The sequence below is a fragment of the Ptychodera flava genome, chromosome 22 (assembly GCF_041260155.1).
Source record: "Ptychodera flava strain L36383 chromosome 22, AS_Pfla_20210202, whole genome shotgun sequence".
NCBI classification, from domain to species: domain Eukaryota; kingdom Metazoa; phylum Hemichordata; class Enteropneusta; family Ptychoderidae; genus Ptychodera; species Ptychodera flava.
The window spans coordinates 35,109,904-35,132,428 of record NC_091949.1 but is presented as its reverse complement, the minus strand read 5'-3'; the positions used below and the strand labels follow the sequence as shown (position 1 = coordinate 35,132,428).

Sequence of the window (22,525 nt, the reverse complement as noted above, 5' to 3'; positions counted from 1 at the left end):
TAGATACTTAACTTTCCAAATTTTTTTTTATTTGGGGGGTCACTCAAAATTTCTGTAGCAGAGAGGGGGTTACTCAAACACGTCATGGTTGGCAGCGGGGGTTACTTGAAATTTTGGAGTTTCTAAAGCAATTCCTCCGACCCCCCCCCCCCCCGGGCCGTAAATAATGACGGCTCCCTAAGCATCGATGAACATGAATGGCTGTTGACACAGAATTTCTTGTAAATAAGTCTTGTTAAGTTTTCTGGTTTAATAAGTCTTACTCGGCGATGCATTGCCTATTTAAAACGCTATCTTTGTTGCTTCCTATGTGATCTGCCTCAGAGAAACCCGGATGTAGTTCCCTATAATGCAATGATACTCGAATCGCGGTCCTTCGAATATTTCAGATTTTAAATAGTGATTTCTTCTGCATTTCTACTCCTGCGCTTCCTACAGGATAGTCTAGAGGTCATCGTATATTTATGTTTATCGGAGCTGTGTAGAGTAAAAATCTAACATGACTCATAATCTGCGTGTTGCTCAGGCTGTCCTTGTGAAAGAGTTAGCCATGCATAATATGATGCGATAAACCTCCCACTGATATCAACATACTACATACCTTAAAGTTGTCCTTTAGGAAGGTGTGGATGAAAGGATTAAGGAAGCATTTCGAGCAGATGTACACAGAAATAGAGCTTGACGAGGTAGCTCCACCATTTGTGGCTATAAGGATTTCTGGCTTTAACGTTGCGACCATTACAAGCGTTTGGGATGGAAGCCAGCAGTAAAAAAATTGTCAATATTACTATAGCAACTATTTTATCACCTGTATTTACAAAAAAAAAGAATTAGGATATATCTATATCATGCTATGTCATATTGTCTGGCTTTAGAAAATGCATTCATGACAGTTTATTGGTTTATCTATTACCGTATTATAGCATCATGGACAGGCCATTATAGGCCTTCATTAATTAAAGTTCTGCGGGTTTTTTCAGGTGTTGTTAATCAGTATGTTTTGAAATGTTTATTGTGGTGTGAAATTTTGTTTGTGAATACAGTCAGAGTGTAACGGAAGTTTAAACTACTCAAGTTTGACAATTTTGGCTGACCAATCTTTATTCAAAGGCATCATCTATTAAGGTACATTGCGCCTCGAGGATACCCGGTTACTATAGTTGTCTACCTTTTTGGTCATCCACATGCAGGGCTCACACTGAAGCATTTTCAAGCTCATGGAGTAAGGAAAGTTTTTACCAGATTATATTTATGAAAATCGACAATTAAACATTTCCTCATTGAGTTAACATAGCAATTGCGGCCATTTTGTACTTAACGTATATATGTGAATATCGGGTAATATGTTTCTCTTGTTCAAAATTTGCGCAGTGACCCTGATTTTTATTCTTGCTCTAGTTCGGAAAATGTCAGAAAAAAATTGCCTTTAAATCATTGTTAGCATACTACCTACATGGGACAATGACATTGATATTTTCATTATTTTTCTGGTTATTTTTCTTTTATTTCTCCCTATGAGTATGTAAAAGTATAAAATCAGCCTTGCTAATGCAACTAAGCACATTCAATATTATAGATGATAATGTTACACGTGAATTTAGATACTACACACAAACATGCCCTATCGGTACGTTGAACCCTGTGTATTGCAACTAGATGTTTGGATTTAACCACAACAAATATGCTTGAGAGTAATTTAAAAAATTACACTGTCAGGATTTGAGAATGCTAATAAGCAAAGACAGAATACTCCACTTGTTCTCCATAAACCTAATTAATCTCTGATCTAAGTCCATTGCAGTTTTTTACTTCTGATGACTCTTTGTTGCACAAGAGGTCCTTCGTGTGGATGATCTTTTTGTACTTATATTCATTTTAGTATGAAGACTCGCTTTTAATTTTATTACATTATCAATATCAAAAGTGATTTGTATGATACACGAAATGTCACGCTCAGGCTCTTCTAAAAAATGCGAGTCTCGAGTTGTGATTTCGAAAGTGGTGATGTGAGACGCTGCGAAAACATGATCAGGTACACGTAATACGCTGCGAGGCATCGCCGGAGAGTAGGGCTAAAATCTGTCACCGTAGAAATGAAGTCTGATTCGAGGGACTTAGGGTTGAGCTAAAGGCTTGACCGAGGAACTCTGACTTTGTGTTCGGTTAGATGAGTTCTGTCACACGGATGGACTGAGACCAAGGAACGTCCGTTACAGCCTGAGGATATTTTAATCGGCCAAATTTAAGGATTTTAACCCCTTGATCCCACGCATTAACACGTAGAACAGTTTTGCGATGTTTCCTGGCATAAACATCGAGACACAAAATGCAAATGATGAGCGAGTCGTGACAGAGAAATCTAAAAATCGGGTCACCGTCCGCTTATTCTGATAGGTTGCGAGCTTTTAATCCAGCAAGACTGCAAGCTATCAATCGCCTTCCTTGTATGTCCTTTATCATTAGTGGGCATTTCATGAAACCGGATGGTTGTGAAACTGGATGATGTTCAGCTCATGGATCGTCATAAACTAGTACTCAACAAATTGAATGTAATGTCTCTTCACTTGAATGCATGAGGGCGTACACTTAACGACAGACAGTTTTTTAAATTTACGATGAAATTGTGTGTGACCTGCTGCACAGTAACGTAACAAGATACGGTGTTCCTCTCGTATTATTATAGTAATTGAAAATTATGAAAGCACTTGCAGCCAGGGATGTTATCAATATTATACCGCCTGTAGTAATCAAGAAAATCGAAAATTGTCTACCAGAGAGGCTTGAATTCATCGGTGAACTTATCGGCAGTTAAACCCAGCGGACCCTACTCCCTTCAACATCCATCGGACAACAAAACCTGTAGCAGCCATGTGGTACAGCAAATGCGTTCGTTAGATCGTAACTCTGGCTTTGGGATTTCACTGGAGACTCGAGAGAAAGAGTGCAATACAAAAACCCAGCCAAGGACCATAACTTATTCATAGAACTGGCATTTGATGTGCAAGCCGTGATAATAGCTTTTCGCGTACGCTATACAGCATTTTGTTGCCATGGCGACATGTCGATCTAAATGCGTATTTCGTTCGTGATTTGTGCCCGCAAGATAATGTTAAGCATAATAGAATGTAGTCAGTTATTTTTAAAGTTGTCGTTACATTTTGGAATCAGTCGTAATGCATGCATATGAAGTTTCAATTTATATAACTTCAAGAAATAAAACGGGGAAGTCAGTCGTTTCGACTACAGCCATTGTCTGAACGTCTTTGAATTAAGTGTGAACTTGTTTATTGTTTAGATTTACAAATCAATGTTTCAGTTACTACAATACAATAAAACGAATCCAAATCAACCAAAGCTAGTTTTCAATAGCGCTGTACCGATGAAAACTGTAACAGATGTACTTTGAATCATTTTAAGTTAAAGTTAGAACCAGCCTCGGGGACAGATTTCGGATTTTCAAACTCTTACAACAATCTTCTCTTCTATCACTTGAGTGGACTGATTTTGATGCTGATGGAGTAAATGAAGTTATCGCAGACTTACGTTTTTATGAAAAGGAAAAATTAATTTTTCCTCATACAGTTATCTCGGGATTGGCAGCCATTTTGAAATTCAAGTTTCAGTAGTATGTACTGATGTATTTCTCTGGTTTCAACGACGTTTGCACGGTAACCCCCCGCGTTTTATTCTGGATTTCGATAGAAACTGGTTCCAAGTTTCCTTATTGAAATTTCGGCAAAAAAATTTCGGTAAAAAATTTAAGTTTTAAATTGCCATGTGTACTACATTTTATCTCATGGAAACAACGAAGAAATCGTAATGTACGGAAGGTTACTAAACGAGCAAAAAGAGGCATAATACATAAGAAGCAAATTTTTCATAACTGCCGCAGAGAAAACTAGCACTTGAAAAGCATGTACGTGCTACGTATACGCATACTTGCATGTACACGGTATATGCTGCCACGATATTGTACTTAACGTTGGAGAGTGTCATGTCATACGACATACTTTCGTTAAATGATTCAAATGTATGAACTGTTATCATGACATGCCTGGTAAGTGCTGTATCATCAATGGACACTTCAAAATCTTCACGGAGATTCATCTCGACAAACATTTCAATGCAACACGTTTCATCGATGTGCTACTGTTAAAATCAAGATAGTGTTTTCCCTTGTTTTCTCTTCGCTGTTCTGGCTCTGTTGTTGTCGGGGAGCAAGAGAGAGAGAGAGAGAGAGAGAGAGAGAGAGAGAGAGAGAGAGAGAGAGAGAGAGAGAGAGGGGGGGAGAGAGAGGGAGAGAAAGAGACAGACAGAGACAGAGACAGTCTTCGCTGCTCTGTTGTTGTCGGAGAGAGAGCGACAGAGAGCGACAGAGAGACAGAGAAAGATACAGAGACAGAGTATACGCTGTTCTGACTCTCTTGTTGTCGCCGAGAGAGAGAGAGAGAGAGAGAGAGAGAGAGAGAGAGAGAGACGCGACCCACAGCTAATGAGAAAAGTGAAGAACAAGAGAAAAGCGAACACGTCGCAAACTCCATATCTGATTTTCTTCTGATTACTCGTAATTTTCTTGCTTTACCGCTCTCTGGTTTTCTTATCATGAACAACCTGTTTCTCGTCGCTTTTTTATCCTCGGAGTTTAAATCCCTCTGTAAGAAGTCACTTATTTACTCTAACATTTGTCTTTCAAATATTGAAAGGGTGACCTTGTATTCAACTGGGTTTACAATGACTCTGTCGACAGTAGGAATATGAAACAAACCTATATTTCTTTCCGTCCAATTACATCTTATGAATTCGAAGCTGCTCTATTCCATACCGATGTGATGTAATCTTCAGACTCGGAGATTGTCTCTTCGAAATTCAAAAAATATTGTTAGGTTTGTGAGCTAGTAAAAGGCTAGTAATGTAAACTTTATGTTCTCGCCCTTTAAAACAAAAAATGACAGAAAACGTTTCGAATGTTTGTCGCACTGTGTGGTTCTTTCATGTGTGTGTGTTTCGCTGTAAAGAATTAACAACAACGACCCAGCGTTTACAGTAGGGCTAAGACCATGCCACAGAGGTTGAGTCTTCGTTGGTGGCAGCAAGGCGGTATTCACTCAATGTGGGATACATTCAGTAATTTCTGTGTGCTTTGAATGGTGCAGACATTCACCATTTCGCAGAATGTTCAGCTTTCTCATTGAACGTATTTTCAGGTTCGCTGACGCGTCTTTTGAAGTCCCCGATATTTTCCCCTTCTCTACAAAAGCCTGACACGTGTTTGTTAATACATGGATGGTGCCACTGTGACAGTAGTGAAGTGGACGGAGCCTCTATCGGATGGCGCCGCTTACAGTGTCAAATATGGTGATCTTCTAATACAGCGTTCACTCATGAGATTAACCCATCACGTGGCCCGAACATGATATGCGATTATTTCGTGAGGCGACGTGGTTGTGTCATTTCTGCCGTATCCTTCTTCAAACTTGTCTTCACCGTTGTGGTAATTAGAAGGGCTTGGCACATATGTCGAGTGCTCTGATACTCGATAATGGTCCATTGCTGAACAATTAGGTCATATCTGCTTGTGTCGGCATCGGCAAACTGCCGAGAGGCTACGCAAAATGACGCTTCTTAATTTCCGTCAGTAAGGTTCTTTGCACCTCAATGTACAGAGGCCTAACATACGCCTACGTTCAGACAGGAAACGGCACGTCAGACCATCAATTAGACTATGATACACTTTGACTCGCCTCAGTGTCAGTACATCCTCCTGCCTCGTGTAGGCCTAATTTCAGATTTTACCTCGAGTAATTTATAGAGAGATGCTAATGGACCAAAGCACTGATAGAAAACTGACATATTACAATATACTATTTTGAAACCACGCATACTTGCAATAACTCGACCTGAGACATTGAATTATATTTGCAATTTCTTAATTTTTAAAAAGGTTTCGTAGAATGATAATAAATACAGACTTTTACTAGTTTTTAAGAACAAAATTAAATTATAAAGATTTATTTTTATTCTAAGAAAAAGATTTATTTTTGAATAATGTCAATATCTTCGAATAAAAAATAAAAACAGTCAATAGTTAATGGAATTGAAAGGAATTGAACATCACATGAGATTTAATTCCTCTTCGTATACAAAACAAGCCTTTAGGCCTACTAGGAGCTAGATCGCACTGCTTCAACAAACATCACCTTTTCCTCTAGAAAAACACGAAAAGATCAAACAGAAGGACCAAAGAAATCCCCTTCAATGCGGATAATGATTTAAGCAGGTTCATCAAATGCAGCGAATAACTCGCCCAGAATTCGCTCAAAAGTACTAAGTTTGAACGAACAGATTAATTGCTTCTGAGCTAGCTCAGGTGACCTCATCCAGTTATAATCGCTGCTGCGGAGTCTGACAGGGAGTTTTTGGTAGTGGTTGTGTATTTAAGCAGTTCCTTCAGCGTCTAATTCCAGGCATTTGTACTTTCCCACATACGATCTCGCATCGATACATCTGCACGACAGATATAACAGATGCCATAGAATCAAATATGTTATCAGATCATCATGTTACGTTAAATCATCCTCTCTTAAAACAAGGGTGTTGGTCGCTATGAAGCAGTAATGCTGATGTTAGTTTCGTCAAAAAAATGTCAGGGTTTTTGGCGATTAGCCTAATCCGACTCGCAAGACTCGTATATTCGTTAATTTTAAGGATTCACTGCTCGATTAGCTCTGAAGAATATACTTCATTAGGCAATCGTGCCACGCTGGGAGATCTGTCGTTCCACTTGTTTAGAGTTTTTTTTTGCGTAAATCCATTGTGTAATTCCGGGAGTCAAGTCTGTTTCGGATGTCTTTGTGATCCAGTGACAATGAAACTTAAGTTGAGAGTAGAAACTTTGGACACTCTGATAAATTTGAAACAAACCTATCCCATACGTCAACGTCAGACCTGACTATAATTCGAAAATTCATGATGTTCGGAGAAAAGAGAGCATCTATCATGATCCAGCACTGGGAATCCAACACTTGAATACAGAATTCCGAAATAGGATCAAGCATAGTCCTTTGTGGACCCAGCTCATCAAGCCCCTGCCTCAATGAACGAAGCGATTGATTAAATCAGTCTAACCACCATACGAACCGCCTTTTGGTTGCACTAACATTATACCCTTTATAGCACGAATATAAATCAATGTGTCACGCTAGGTTAGCTGAAAAGAATAATCTCTCTCTCTCTCTCTCTCTCTCTCTCTCTCTCTCTCTCTCTCTCAAACGCATATTATTCCCGCCAAAAATAAGACAGAAACTCTCCCCTTGTTTTGGAGCATTAGTTAGAGACGTCTTGCCGACAAAAATGGTAAAACCCCTCGCACCAGTTTGAAAAGAAAGAACAGCCTTTGGTGTATTTACTAAAATAGCAGTATGACAATGGTTAATGCCACAAAAGATATCAATTTTACATAGGTACACCTGGCAAATGGCAAAGAAGCACTGAATAAGAACCCTTCGTCTTTATTTAAATGGACAAAGGGCAGTTCCCTTGACTTTTGTTCTATTGTGTCATTTTACAGGAAACGAACTAAACTAGAGAATAAAAGACAATGTTTTTCAACAGACCATTGTGTTGAATTGTGGTTAAGCGATAAAAGCAAGTCACAAATTTCACAGTGTTATAAATATTTCACTAAAGAAACGTCGAGGCGATCGTGTAACCTTGTTTGATCCGAATCTGACAACTATTCTTTTTTTTTCTTTGATATTGCTTTCATCGTTCAAGCATCAATCGTTTTTATTATTAATTTCGCAGTCGAATGTATTGGCATTCTTCGTTGGATGGTTTCGTAAATCTTGCATTGACCATCGCGGGAGATGTGAAACTTCTCTGCAAAATGTGTACCATTGAGAGAACACATTTCGTAAATGTTTCACCAACGTCAAAATCAGGTATTAGTAGAGTGTCGTCGGGCAGATTTGCTGAGATCAACACTCATTAACTTTCAAACTGGTTTGGAGGCAAGTTTGAATTTCTTTTACAACGCGAACTATCAAAATTTTCCCCACCATTTATGGCATTATCTGTCACGTGTTTCAGAAACCAATTATAATGGGTATACTCACTGGAACAGGTTTACATTGTGAAAATTTTCTTTAATCTATGAACAGTAGTTATAAAATATATTTTAATTTGCTTAAAAACCCTTTTCTCCGCCAGGAAATCTTAGACAAGTACAAAGCAGCATAGTAGCACGCATGATCTCTTGCGATTTTCTGATTTCTCTGTGCAGCTGTTGTTGAACACACTGTCTGGAGGCAATAATATATTTATTGGTTATATCTTTGTTCATTATTGTTCCATAGAATGTCACAATTGACAAAAGCTTCCAGCAGATGTGACTTGTTAATTCAAAGTGTGCGGTGCGTTTCCTCTATGAACAAATCATCTTTTTTTTTTCTTTTTTATGTTTTTATTAAGGGGTGTCAGTATTCATAGCTTTTAAGTAGAGACCCACAGAATAATATCGTAAGTGTTGAACTTTAGAGCACATTGGTATTCGAGCTTCAGTGTTCGAAACTTTACATTGTCTCACTAACAAACCCAAGATGGCCACCCCTTAAAAGTAAGTTGGACTGTTCTGAATTAGGATGTGGAAAATACCATCAAACTCACCTGACCTTCATAGAAAGAACTAGAAGCAAATAATTTGAAACAAATCTTGAAATACATACATACACATACATACATATACATACATGCATACATACATACATACATATATATATATATATATATATATATATATATATATATATATATATATATATTCAGACGAGTGGCTCAACAGGGGATACATATAGCGTGAACGCCAAGTCCTATTTTAAACTTGTTATCAATTTTTACGGTAAATTACTATGCCATCCAGGTATTTAGCACTGCCTTCTGCCTTACAACGTGAATATTTCCGAACTTTACGAGAGACAGAGACAGAGCGACAGAGACAGAGACAGAATCAGAGAGAGACAGAGAGAGAAGCAAATAGTTAAGCGATACGATACACTGACAAAGACAACAATATCCATTCATTACAACACACTAACGTTATTAAGGTCTTCACGCTTCAATTGAGTTTGAAATCACGCTTCAATTGAGTTTGAAATCACGAACGTTTCCGCGGAAAATTTGTATTTTTTTGGAACTTATCTTTCTTCCTGCAATAGCATAACGTATTAGTCAATCGTTTCTCACCATGTTTGAAATACCGTATTTTTGTAATAAAATGTCAAGTAATTTATAAGGTTTTCTCTTTGATTTAAACAGTTGATGATGTGTATCATTGGGAAAATAGGCAGATTTGTTACCAAAGAAACAAATTTCTTTAAATTTATCTATAATTGATATTCAAAATGGGCTCTGTGTTGAGGAAATTAAATGTTTGATTTTCACGAAAAAATTGGGTGAAAACGTCACAATCTTCAATCGTTACGAGAGTATGTAGAGGCAGCATGCAAGAACAGTCTCGTATTGTCTCATTATTGAGTGACGGATCCATTATCATCTGGTATTCAGGACGTATGAAATGTAATACAATGACGTCATGAAGTGTGTCAGCATTGCAATAGCAGCTGCCTCTAGCTTCTCTATAGCAGCTTTCTCGCAAACTTTTTTCATTGTTGGTTTCAACTATGATGAACGTAATTAAAATAAACTGAATACATTCCATTGCAGAATAGTAAGTTTTGTTTTTTCCCTTTATGTAGGTCAAAATATCAGTCCTGATGAACAGGCGTTTCCCTTTAGAGGGTAGGGCTTGCGCATGCTCAAATTAATAACACACAAGGCTGTGTCCTACAGGCAGCTCGATACCATCATATCACCACGCACGCGCAAAACGAACATCAACAGAAGTGATGTCGCAGCGAACTCAGTGTATCTTTTAAGCTATAGCGAACCAGGTCCTGCGGCATTTTGAGTGAACGCCTATCTCCTCAGCATCGTAAGGAACGGATCAGCGTTTCCAATTATACGTTCGGACTCGTGGTTTCTCGGCAGAAAAAAATGAACTTTTCCAATGGCAATGCGACGACGGTGCAAGACTCCTTTCCTTCTTTGCCGATGTCGCGTTTTGAGAAGCTGTTCCTGACAGCGGCGTACTCCATCTCAATAATCTTGAGTGTCTTCGGCAACTTGCTTGTTATATTCGTCCTTTCTCGTGCGAAGCATTCAAGATCAAGATTAAACGTATACTTGATAAGTTTGGCGATGTCGGATTTAACCATGGCCGTGTTCTGTATGCCGTTCACCTTCATCGAAGTGGTTTCCCAAGACTGGCCCCTCCCAGATTTTTTGTGTCCTCTCGTGCGTTTTGCTCAACAGGTAAAGTAACCAAAAGCGATCTAAAACTGTCTATCGGTATATCTCATTTTTGTCTTCCTTTTATTCCTCAACAAAAAAGCATTAGCAAACATGATAACTTGATGACCGACTAAACAACTTGTATTAAAGAAAAGTGTATCCCAGCAATTGACTTTTGTTCATTGAGGTTGTGTAGCGTATCATTTTAATGTACGCTGTTACGATTATTTGTTGAAGAGGTAGCGTGGGTCCGCTTAGAAGAATGACCTATTTTCCAGACTAGATTGCATTCAGCTTCGCATTTTTATTTTCTGCCCTTTTTTTTCTAATTTTATTATAAGCGGTATCTTCATGGTTCGACTCTAAGCGGTTTGGTTGACTAAAATTGAAGCGATATTATCTTGTACATAAAATTGTACATGAGTTCAACTAACTCAACGCGATGGCAAACCGTTCGTGACGGAATTCAGCTAAAAGTTCCCTTATTGAGCATATGCGCCGCAAGTAATTGATGCCTTGAAATTTTCTTTGATAGGTAAAGCAATGCCTCCCATTACCAGTGGCATTAAAATCGCATGGCAGATAATAAAAAGCCATCACTTTTTGTCACCAAAGACTGCGTAGGCTACTGAAATCGTTTGTGTTTCTAAGAACTCAGGATGTTAGAGTCATTTGATTGTTCACAGCCATCTGTTCGTGAAGCACATTATCGATGTGAACTCTCTCCGAGATAGGAATCTCTTCACGCAAGCGTTGGCCACTCACGACTGAAAGAAAAACTAGATTAGTCGTATACGGTTAAAATTTGTCATATTTTCGGATAGCCTCTTTGTGTGAATTGATAATAATCTTTCCGTGTAGTTGAATGGCAATTTTCATGCTGATATTGGCTTCTTCAGTGCTTTCCACATAATTGCCACAACTCAGTATGTGAGACAGACACGTCACATGTACAATGCATGTATGTATGATTGTCTGGGGTGTCAAAAGACCAGTTTAGATTCACCAACTCATTCATTAATTGCACCCTACCAGCATGGGTCAACTCTTGATGAATTATCATTAATTACACTCAACCAGCATGGGTCAACTCTTGATGAATTATCATTAATTACACTCAACCAGCATGGGTCAACTCTTGATGAATTATCATTATTTGCAGTCAGCTGGCAAGGAGTAACTCTTGATAAATTATCATTATTACAAATCCACAATGTACCTATTGTATTACCAGCAGCTGAAAGCAGAAATTATACAAAGTATTTTACGGGGGTTACTCCCATAGTTAAGGTGTACTGGTATGTATCGCCCGAAGCGGTTATTTTTTCACGAAAAAAAAACCTGAACATAGGTCGAATTTTCATCCGAAAAAAAAACCCTAAGCATTGATCGATAACAAAGCAAATGTCACACGCTTTAGGAAAACCTTCACATTTAACAGAAAATTCTCGATATATTTGTCAAAGAAATCCAAACGGGTCATATTTTTGGAATATACGTGGGCACATCCCCATATGAAGATATCAAAAGTACCCCCTTGGACATTTTACTACACTCCACCGAACATAATAGAACGAGTTACAGGTCCAAATACCAAAACATACTTTTGAGCATTTATTTTATAAACTTGAATAACGTACATTAGTTTTAACTGGGAACTATATCTTCTACACTGTGTATAAACTGAATAATCAGTTTTCTGTCTAGACAGACTCACCCAACGCTGATTTACCATAATCAATGAATAAGTCGCGATCGGCGACTTTGAAATGTGTTGTGATACACAAGACAGTCGTGTATATTGTATATGTAACATGTCGACCTCTCACATAGAGTTGTGGTATGATCTGAAATGTACTGTATTATCCGTGGAGTAATTAATGCGGACGTAAAACAGACGTAAACTTCCTTCTCCAGAAAGAAACCAAAGGTCAAAATTCTTAGGCAGTTGATGATTTTTGCTATAAACTGCAAGATGTTAGCAGTCCCAAGATTTAGTGACTGATTAAAGTAGTGATCACTGTGCATTCAAGCTTTGCGCTATTTCGATCACAAGATCGACCGTTCGTTTTGTTCTATTCTGCATGATTGGCCGCATGTATTTGGACCCTGTCACAGCCTAACATGGTGACATTCAAGTAGATTTGATAATCCAAGGATCTCGTTTGTCTATGTTTCATCTTACCAGGAAGTTATTGAAATACCAGTATGTTCATCTAGGGTTTTTCTCCTTTTTTAGGTTTCGTTGATATCTAGCGTGTCAACTCTCGTAGTGATCAGTTTAGACCGCTACCGGGCAGTAATGAACCCTCTTCGAGTGCACACTCGTTCCACAGTCCGGCGTACGAGGGCGTCAGTCGGATTAATTTGGGTGTTCTCGGCACTCGTCAACATTGTGCTACTCATCACCGCCCGGGTGGAGAAGGACCCCGGGGCGGACAATAAGATTTGTGGAGGAGGCTGGCCCAGTTCTGTCGAATATCACTGCACCACCTTCACCGTGACCTTCTTGGTGCCATTCATTTTCCTCATGATCACCTATGGGAGAATTGCGATTAAACTGTGGTTCAGAAGACCTCCAGAAGATAACACAGCGACCAACGATCGTCTTCAAGATTCATCTAGGCTGAAGGTAATTGGTACTTAAGCGATTCTTAAGAAACGATAATATCTTATCCACATGAGTTAATCAAAAGTTTGCTAATTTGGTCTGCAGTTTTTATCAAGCAAGATCACATTTCATTCTATGTAAACTCATTAGCCAAATTCATACTGACTTTGTCGCAATACTGCACCTGACCTGAAAAAATTGTTCGTTCACGAAAAGAACAAAAGAGAGGTTAGTTCTTTGATATTCAAACCTGTAGTAAATTTGTAAAGCGTATGAATCATTAGTATGCAATTATGCAAATATTTCATCTCTATTACACCCTGATTAATGTCTTCGCCAACCAGGTGTCTTGCAAGTTTGCAGAAAGTCCCTGCGCTATAATTTCCTGGCATTGTTATGTGTATTTACCGCCAGTATCGGAAAAATTTAGTCCACAGTCTTTCTCGTTTCGGAAGGATAGGAGCTCAAGGGTCATCAGTGTGGCATGCTTTTTAATTATGACCGATAATAAAGCATTCAAAAATCTCGCTAAGTAGTCGATAGTTTAAGAGTTTTGGTCTGACGACACCGATTTGCAATTTCGCTTTTCTTTTCTTGAGACGCCATTCTCCCTTCGCGGTCTGTCAGATATTGCCAGATTTGAATGTGTGAATTTGAACTTCGCCACATATAAAGATTTATCTGACCTTATTTGCATAACATGAACTTTTCCCATTTACATATTTGTAACACATTCCGACGATGCAAACCTTGCATATGATTTGAGGACCATTGAGTGATAAGTGGAATCTATACTTTTAAATGCATCATTCACCAAACTCGATTACGAATAAATTACCAAGGTTTATCAAAAACGATCAGTGCTTCAAGAGGAGTCTACTCTACTGTGAAAATCATTTAGTCTTTGGATCAAGTACTTTTCTTACCTTGCACGATTAAACTGATAGCCAGGTTTTCTATCATTTAACCTTACTAAAGGTAACTTTATTCCTGCATTCACTGTATTCGAAATCAACCCAATTGAGGGTAATCTTAGTCGCTTTCGAGTCTCAGAGTTACTGAACGAAGTCAAAAATTATTACCAATTGTGCCATATCAGTACTATAATTGCCAATAGTCGTGAGTTGCATGAATGCAAACCGCGTTTAACTTATTTTAGTTGTAAAGATGTACCTTCGGCTAACAGTATATGTTTGTATTGTATTGTATTTCACAAGTATAGTCAAATTCGAAAAAGACAGAAAAAGAGTAAAGACAGACAACCAGCCAGATGAAAGAAATTCATTTGCCTATGGATTATCGGATAAAGGGAAGTAAGAACAATCTAGACGATCAAATTTCACTGCCTCCGTGAACACAAAGATTATTTTGAGCGCGTTTTCGTCCGTCGGGCAACTGACTAACGAGGGAAGAGAGGAATTTTACCATACAATACATCAATATTCGAATGTTATTTCAGACAGATCGTCATTATCACGAGGAAAGTTTTTAAAATTGCAAAGTTGGCGCAGTTAGGAACATAGGAACAAAGTATCAAAAGTTCATCTTGATAAATTTATCTTAGAACCTTGAATCTTGCTGTGAAATGCCGAGCCAACATGGTAAGTTATTGTCGTCTGTTACTCAATCTTTGAGAATATTTTCAATGTCCAAAATGCATGGAAATGGCATAACTTTCGGCCATTGCGAGATATAAAATATCTGCACATTGGTACGAAATATTTTCCCTGTCCTTGACACTGATAATATCATAATGAAACTTCAAAACAAAAGTTTTATGTGCACTAATTTCAAAACAATTGTTTAGTTGCTGCTGGAAATATTGCCCTTTTCTTGGCATGTCCCATAAATTCTTCTCACTGAAACAAGTGTTTCCCTATATAGCTGGTATTGTGACATAAGACACTACAATGTCACCAAATTATCGTTCATTAACATAGAGTATAGACGTTCTGCAGACTCTACAAAGTCAGAACCTTTGAATGTTGTCAGTCAATGGGTTGTCTCCTTCTTGAATATCCTGATATTAGTCAGTTATTGGGACATTTACATATAAATAATGTCAGGCGAGTACATTGTCAGTCACGAGGTATCTAAATTAAGGCCAACAATCCAAACGTCCTTGTGTGCATCTTACTATGAATGCCTTCTGGATATAAGCGTCCCAAGTTATTGAAAAATTCACGATATCTTGACATTACATTCAATCAAACCACCGTAACGACGTGTCACATTATTTCAAATTACAACACTCTGTCACCCATCCCTGATTTACCTTACATTTCAGATTTGCCGCTACGTGAAAGTAGCAGACCATATTTCTCAGAAAATGCTGTTCAATGTTTGCAAGAGAGAAAAAATGCCCACTCGTTGGCCAAGCGAGCGGTCTCAACATAAGTGCTTGAAACCTTATTTAGAAGGCAGTCTAAACTCTCTATCGCTTTCCGAGATATATGTACCACTTTATTACAGTCACGCCTTACCACTTAAGCTACGTTGCTCATTTTATATATCACCCTCTCTTTCTTTCTCTTCCTATACTTCAGTATTCAATATTTTGTTGGAGATCTTCAACGCAGTAGCCAGCTTATCTTAGGATACGTATTATAATATAGTTTTTTCAATACCAGTGAATTTTGTGACGTAACCCCCTCCTAAGAGTATAACTGATAATGTATACGATTATCCAGTATGCTGCCCCCAGGTGTTTTCTACATCTACAAATTCACTGGCATTGCAAAAACTATGTAGAGCAATATTTTACCTCCTGCCGGCCTATAATGAACTCAAGCAAACTTTGCACTCCATGATATATACGCCCTCAGGTCGTACATCGTTTTGTGCAGGGTTTGCTTCAGTCTTTTTGAGGCCCAGGAGGGGGCACATTATTATATAAGAGATTACATCACAGCTCCCACAGTGTCTCATACATAGTGTGGGACAACATTGGTATGCACGTGAAACCTTGTTAATATACTTGTAGTGAATCAAATTTAAAATTATATCAGTTTTTATTTGAAGAAGTAACATCCCTCTTTTCGTCGTTTCTTACCCGATGAAGGGAATGATATGCGTCCATGCTACATTATGACACGACTAATGCTAATTGTAACCAAAGCTCCGACCAACGCGATTGAATATATAACATGTACACACCATACATGATTCTTAATCAATGAGAGGTAAAAGAAATAATTACATTTTGACAGGAATCGTTCATCATTTGAAGGTTGAATGCGCCTCCGGGACACATATAAAGAATCAGCATTTTTTACCATACGTTTGCGTATACAAATTCTGAAGCTTGTGGAGGAAAAGCGGTTATCTTTCTAGTGAAAATCAAATTTTCCCCTTAAATCCAACGGAAGGAAAGCAGACATTTTAAGTAATATTATTATAAAATATACGGTAAACTTTGTGTAATTGTTTCTCCTGCGCTTCCAAATCGTGGTTTTAGTGACCGGGGTGTATACATGTCTTTCCCCGGGTTCTAGGCACTGATACCTATTTTGAGCCACGTTTGGCATGATATAAAATGTGCTTTCAAATCGTACTCATAGAGACCCGAGGTCTAGTTGAAATTACACAGAGTTCAACGTGCCAGGGCATGTTTTGTGTAAAATCCAAATTCACGTATAACATTATCATCTAATATAATATTGAATGTGCTTAGCTGCATTAGCAAGGCTGATACTTTATATTTTTCGTACTTATAGGGAGAAATATAAGAAAATTTACTTCAAAAATAATGAAAATATCAATGCCATTGCCCCATGTAGGTACTATGCTCCTAAAATTTAAAGACAAAATTTTGCTGTAAATTTCCGTATTAGAGCAAGAATAAAAATCAGGGGTCACTGCGCAAATTTTGAACAAGAGAAACAAATTGCCCGATATTCACAGATACGTGAAGTACAAAATGGCCGCAATTGCTATGTTAACTCAATGAGGACATGTTTAATTGTCGATTTTCATAAATATAATCTGGTAAAAACTTTTCTTACTCCAAGAGCTTGAAAATGCTTCAGTGTGAGCCCCTGCATGTGGATGACCAAAAAGGTGGAAAACTAGTAACCGGGTATCCTCGAGGCGCAATGTACCTTAATAGATGATGCCTTTGAATAAAGATTGGTCAGCCAAATATTGTCAAACTTGACTGGTTTAGACTTCCATTACACTCTGACTGTATACACCGACAAAATTTCACACCATCATAAACATATCACAACACACTGATTAACAGCAGCCGACATAATCGATAAAACTCCTCTCTGAATAAGGATCAATACAGCCTTATATCAAACACACATTCAAGTAATTTAAAATTAATGAAGGCCTATAATGGCCTGTGAATGGTGCTATACGGTAAAAGGTAACGAATAAACTGTTATGATTTCATTTTCTAAAGCCATACAACGTGTTATTTATATCCTTCTTCTTTTTTTCTGTGTACTTACAGGTGATAAAAATGGTTGCTATAGTAATATTGGCGTTCTTCCTCTGCTGGCTTCCGCTCCAAACGCTTGTAATGGTTGCAACGTTAAAGCCGGACATCCTTATGACCGACAATGGTGGAGCTACCATCGTCAAGCTCTATTTCTGCCTACATCTGCTCGGAATGTCTCATAGCTTCCTTAATCCTTTCATCTATACCTTCCTAAAGGACAACTTTAAGGTATGTAGTATCTTGATATCAGCGGAAGGTATAGTGCATCATATTGTCATGAATGAATGACTCTGTTAGAAGAACATCAACAAGCAGATTTTGAATACTAGTCATGTCAGAAATTTATTCTACGCAGCTCCGATAAATATAAAAATACCATTACCTCAAGACAATTCTGTAGATGGCGCAGGCGTAAAAATGCAGGATAAACTATTATTTGACAGGAAGTTTGGAGCAAATAAATCTGAAATATTCGAAGGACTACAACTCGAATATCATTACAGGGAACTACATCCGGGTTTCTCTGAAGCAGATCATATAGGAAGCGAAAAAAGATAGCATCTCAAGACGTATTAAACCAGAAAACATGACAAGGCTTATTTACAAGAAATTCTGTCTCAACAGCCATTAATGTTCATCGACGCTTAACATTCGGACGCCAAGAATGAGATTGAGTTCGATACTACGTTTCCCCTGAGTGATGGTCTCGGCAAATTTTGATGCGTAGCAAACCTGACCACGCAACGCTTGTTTGATTTGATGGAGCACAATTGATGACACAATTACACTCATCTTCTATTACTTTAGTCTCAAAATAGTCATCAATTTTTCATCCATTGTTGGCGGTGAGGGAAAGTATCAATACAGTGTTTTTGCTGATAAGGCATCGATCATTTTTTATTTCGCTTAGACAGTCAATAACATCGATAATGACAAATTATTTTCCGTAGTACGATACTTGTGCTTTTTCAGCAGTCGGAAACTACATTGCACAAAAGTGTGAATAAAATACACAGGGTTGGTAGCATAGGGATTGGTGGAAAAGAGTTCTACATGTATCCGGTATCAAATGACACAAGTATGAATGGTTGTTGGAAAAGAACGACCCTTTATCAGATAACAACAGTGTAGTCATAACAGCAGGAATACGTGCTTTTTCGTAACAGAAGGCTTGTCTGCAAGAATATACTTTTGAACTCGTAAATTTAGCGAGGCTCGGCGTGATATACATGCTGAATCTTGGATTTTCTTTGAGTGCAGTTTATGTGAAATTAGTCCGCGCTGAACAGCAGCAAGAAGCTAGTCTTATCATAACATAACCATTCTTGACTGCAGCCATCATCGCGCATATATTTCGACCTCATGGATGGAGATGTCAGGGATTACCATGACCACTTTTTCATATAATTTTCTGTTCTTCCTACTTAAAAATTTGAATGTCTCCGAGGGACAAGGGAAATTGCTAGCGATTCGTCGTAACTAATGTCACACCCTGATTCTGGGTATACTATTTGTTATTTGTTTCTGCATGTTGCAGTGATAAATTCTCCGCACTATCCTTTTTCAGTTTATCGATAAATTTTAGCTGCCATAAATGACTGTTTATGATGCTTCAAGAGTAAAGAGTGAGGTCAGAAATCGGTTACTGTAACACTGTTTTGTTTTAAGTCCGACGGATTTACTATTGTCTGTCTGCAAACCTTAGATATATAATTTTTTGGGGAAAAGTAATTGATCTGACTATTTTTCTTGGTGTCCCTTACACCTTTAAAGAAGAAAACAAATTGAAGCTTTTTTATAAAGAATAGGTACAATAACGCAAAAGTGACGACGTTGGCTCTCTTTGAGGCGACTTTTAACAGAGTCTGAGACTGAAGTTTCGCCTAACTGCTGTATGAATCCCACCTTCAACAGGCGTCTGTGCATGCATGTGAATTTTGACCACAATTTCCGCTTCGCTGGAACCGTTTTATGATATTCTGGGTAGCCGGGGAATGCTTGTTGTTCAACAATAAATAGCAAGTTCAAAATTAAAAGCACTGAATCGCAGATGTTGCCAAAAACTCGTATTTTAACATGTGTCCCCATCCGTGTATTTATTGTTTTCCAGAGAGATCTGAGGAATGCATTTCGACCTTGCCTATTACCGAAACACAGAAGAACCAACAGCCTTATTAGCACGGTCAGATTCCGTTCAAGTTGCAACAGTTCGCAGACTAGAAAAAGTTCCATGCTCAGTCTCTACCAGTACCCGGACTTAAAATCCCTCCGTCCGATATTGCAACCATCAAAGTCTAATTGCAGCAACTCAAAATGACCACTTTCACGACGGAAATATTTTCCAAGTAACCTTATCCGTCTTTGATAGTCCTCCTGATCGAGCAGATCTAAAGTAGAAGTGTTTGTTTGTTTAGAATTGCCAATATTTAAGAATGTTGTTAGTTTTTGGCAATCTGAGGGCGTGGCCAACAAATTTGGTGGTTGTTATGGCACTTTTCGTATATCAGTGTCTACGTATGAGAGTGTACGTGTCTGTGAGTGTTTGTCCGTGTTGTTCGATACAATACTGATAAAGGTCACAAAAGAACATGACGAAATATGCTTGGCCTATGGCTATTTCGATGGATAATTATTCAAAGCATTGAAACTCAACTACAAAAATATTATTAAGTTGATTGTGGTGATTCTCGTTCGGCCTACAATGTTGGCCTTTAGCATTACTCTTTGAGTATTGGATTGTGTATGTCTGTACAACTATGACTATGTAAGTCTTTGTGTTTCTGAATGTGTGTCAGTCAGTACATTTTGTTTCATAACTCAAAATTTCCACAAAGGAAGCTCATAAGAATTTGTATCCTATATGCCCATGCGTTGATCTAGATCTGGTCATTTTCTGGATACCACAGCTTTCATAATTCTGACAAATTTGTATACTTAATGATTAGCGTTCACATGTAATATCTCAAGAATAAATGGATGGTAGTTGATATAACTTTATAGTAATATAATGGGTAGTGAATGATGGGCATAGCTTACTAATTATGAGCCAATTCTCATGTAAATGATTTATTGTAATTACGTAGTATATCACAACTTACTACAATGAATTAGATAGGACTTCAGAGGCGAATTGGTCACACTTTTATTGTTGTTATGTCTATAATTAGAATACGCAAATTTGCATATTTCATGAATCACTGTAATAAGACTGTATATCTTGTTTTAATGAACCGAATATGAACAATTATGTCGAAGATTGTATGAGTATGACATATAATTTGTTCACAGCATATTGAACGGATTTCTTTTATTCAAATATATATCAAAACTCAATTCCCTGAATATTTTTGAGCTTATCATGGGGATGAATTTTAGTAAAGAGAGTTTGACGGAGTGACATATTATAATTAGGTCATTTCCGTATTTAATGTTTCCTCTTGTAAGTAGGCCACTTTGATTGGACGTTTGAGTAGCGTTGTTATGTTCATGCTGAACAATTGAAGGACGTGGTACGCTGACCACTACTTAATTTGCACATTTCATGAAGTTTTAAATTAAGGTATACGTGTATGTACGTACCTTTAATTAACATCTTTTGTATGATTGAAGCCGAGTCTTCAAGGTATTGTTTCAAAACCCACTAACTGGCATTGCCGTTCTCCCTAGTTAGCTCGCTTTCCCGTCTTTCGCTTTATATCAAGATAGCACAAGACAAGTGAGAAACTCTATCTTGGGCGTTATTTGTCTGATATTAAAAATACTACATAGTTACAACGAAATTTACGTCTTCGTGGCTCTTTGAAGTTCGTTTTACCAACTTAAAAAGTATTTAAAAATAAAGGAGAAAAATCTCCAGTCTTCTCCATCCTTATTGTAATAAGTGGTGGATAATTCGGGTGGAAATATCAAGAGAGCAAAAGGCGATTTTCCACTGATTTCAACCATCCAGTTACAATCGCCTAAAGGCCTGAAATAATTAATCTTATCAAGGCATACATGGCATCAACCATTTTACCAATTTAATCGGATAGGACTGATCATAGTCAACTTCAAAAATATATCTACCCCAGCGTTTATTGATACAAATTATTGAAATATCGCAGTTTTAATCCTTTTCGATTATGATGTTCGTTGCTAGATCTTAACAGTTTTTATCAGTTTTCATAACTGTTTGTTTTTGCCTAAAGTCATTAGAAATGCTTTAAAGGCGTCTTAATATTTGATATTTTATCATGATTTTGTCATTGTTTTAACTATGCTTACACTGGTACTTTCTTATAGTTAGTCTGGGTAATTAGAATACTGATACCTTACATATCGAAACTTTTATGTCGAGATCACTTCCAATGTGTCGATATTCGAAATTCAGAATATTGTTATTCACTGTGTCGACTCTAATGTAAAATATACTTTATACTTTCATAAGTACCAAGAAAATTAAAAAAATTACTCGTCGAATAGTTGTCGTGAAATCAATAATTTAACCCAAAGGTGCATTCTTCCTTTATCAAACATTATGCACATGAAGTCTTAACCTATACGTTATAGGCTAAAATAATGATGCCAGCTATCTGGCTCCTTTAACCATGCAAAGAGCGTGAATTGGATCGTTAATGGATCGGATGATACAAATAAGATTAATGTAAGGTTAAGACCTCAAATCATGAAACTCGGGAAACAGCGCCCGGACTCAAGATAGTGCTGTTGTTATTGTAAATTATAGTATGATTGATGAGATAATAGAATGTTCAAGTACGACGTGTGTATGATTGACGATTTAAATGTTGGCGTTAACAAGATGAAGATCGCTGTGACAGTGACGGTTGATGCAAACATTTAGTTACGATTTACATTAGTTATACAGTTGCATTAAGCCGTAGGGATGTGTTGGTTTTGTACGGTTAAGGCAGATACTCGTATGGCTCACTACCATGGAAGTTATAGAAATACGAATGCTACTGACACTCTCACTGAATAGCCTTATAAAGAAAATAGAATTTGCTTACCAGACATAAAGGGTCAGTATCTATGACTTTTGAAGATATTGTCACTATTTTCGTTTTGTACATTATTTGCGAGTTCTTTTTCTACTTGCCAAAGCATGTTAAACACATGCTATT

The 22,525-nt window shown here is 37.6% G+C and overlaps 1 protein-coding gene across 1 annotated transcript; it reads left to right on the top strand.

The window, feature by feature from the left end:
* Window positions 1-9,876: 9,876 nt before the first annotated feature.
* LOC139122404 (neuropeptide receptor 22-like) lies at window positions 9,877-21,861 on the top strand. Its single transcript, XM_070687786.1, has 4 exons — window positions 9,877-10,368; window positions 12,587-12,979; window positions 17,418-17,633; window positions 19,516-21,861. The coding sequence occupies exons 1-4, from the start codon at window positions 10,051-10,053 to the stop codon at window positions 19,720-19,722; spliced, it is 1,134 nt and encodes a 377-aa protein (XP_070543887.1). The 5' UTR covers window positions 9,877-10,050; the 3' UTR covers window positions 19,723-21,861.
* The last annotated feature ends 664 nt before the right edge of the window (window positions 21,862-22,525 follow it).

Excerpts from the sequence above, each read along its gene's own strand:
- LOC139122404 (XM_070687786.1), top strand. The coding sequence starts at position 10,051 with ATGAACTTTTCCAATGGCAATGCGACGACGGTGCAAGACTCCTTTCCT. Across the intron at positions 12,980-17,417 it reads AAGATTCATCTAGGCTGAAG|GTGATAAAAATGGTTGCTAT; the intron begins GTAATTGGTACT and ends GTGTACTTACAG. Across the intron at positions 17,634-19,515 it reads TCCTAAAGGACAACTTTAAG|AGAGATCTGAGGAATGCATT; the intron begins GTATGTAGTATC and ends ATTGTTTTCCAG.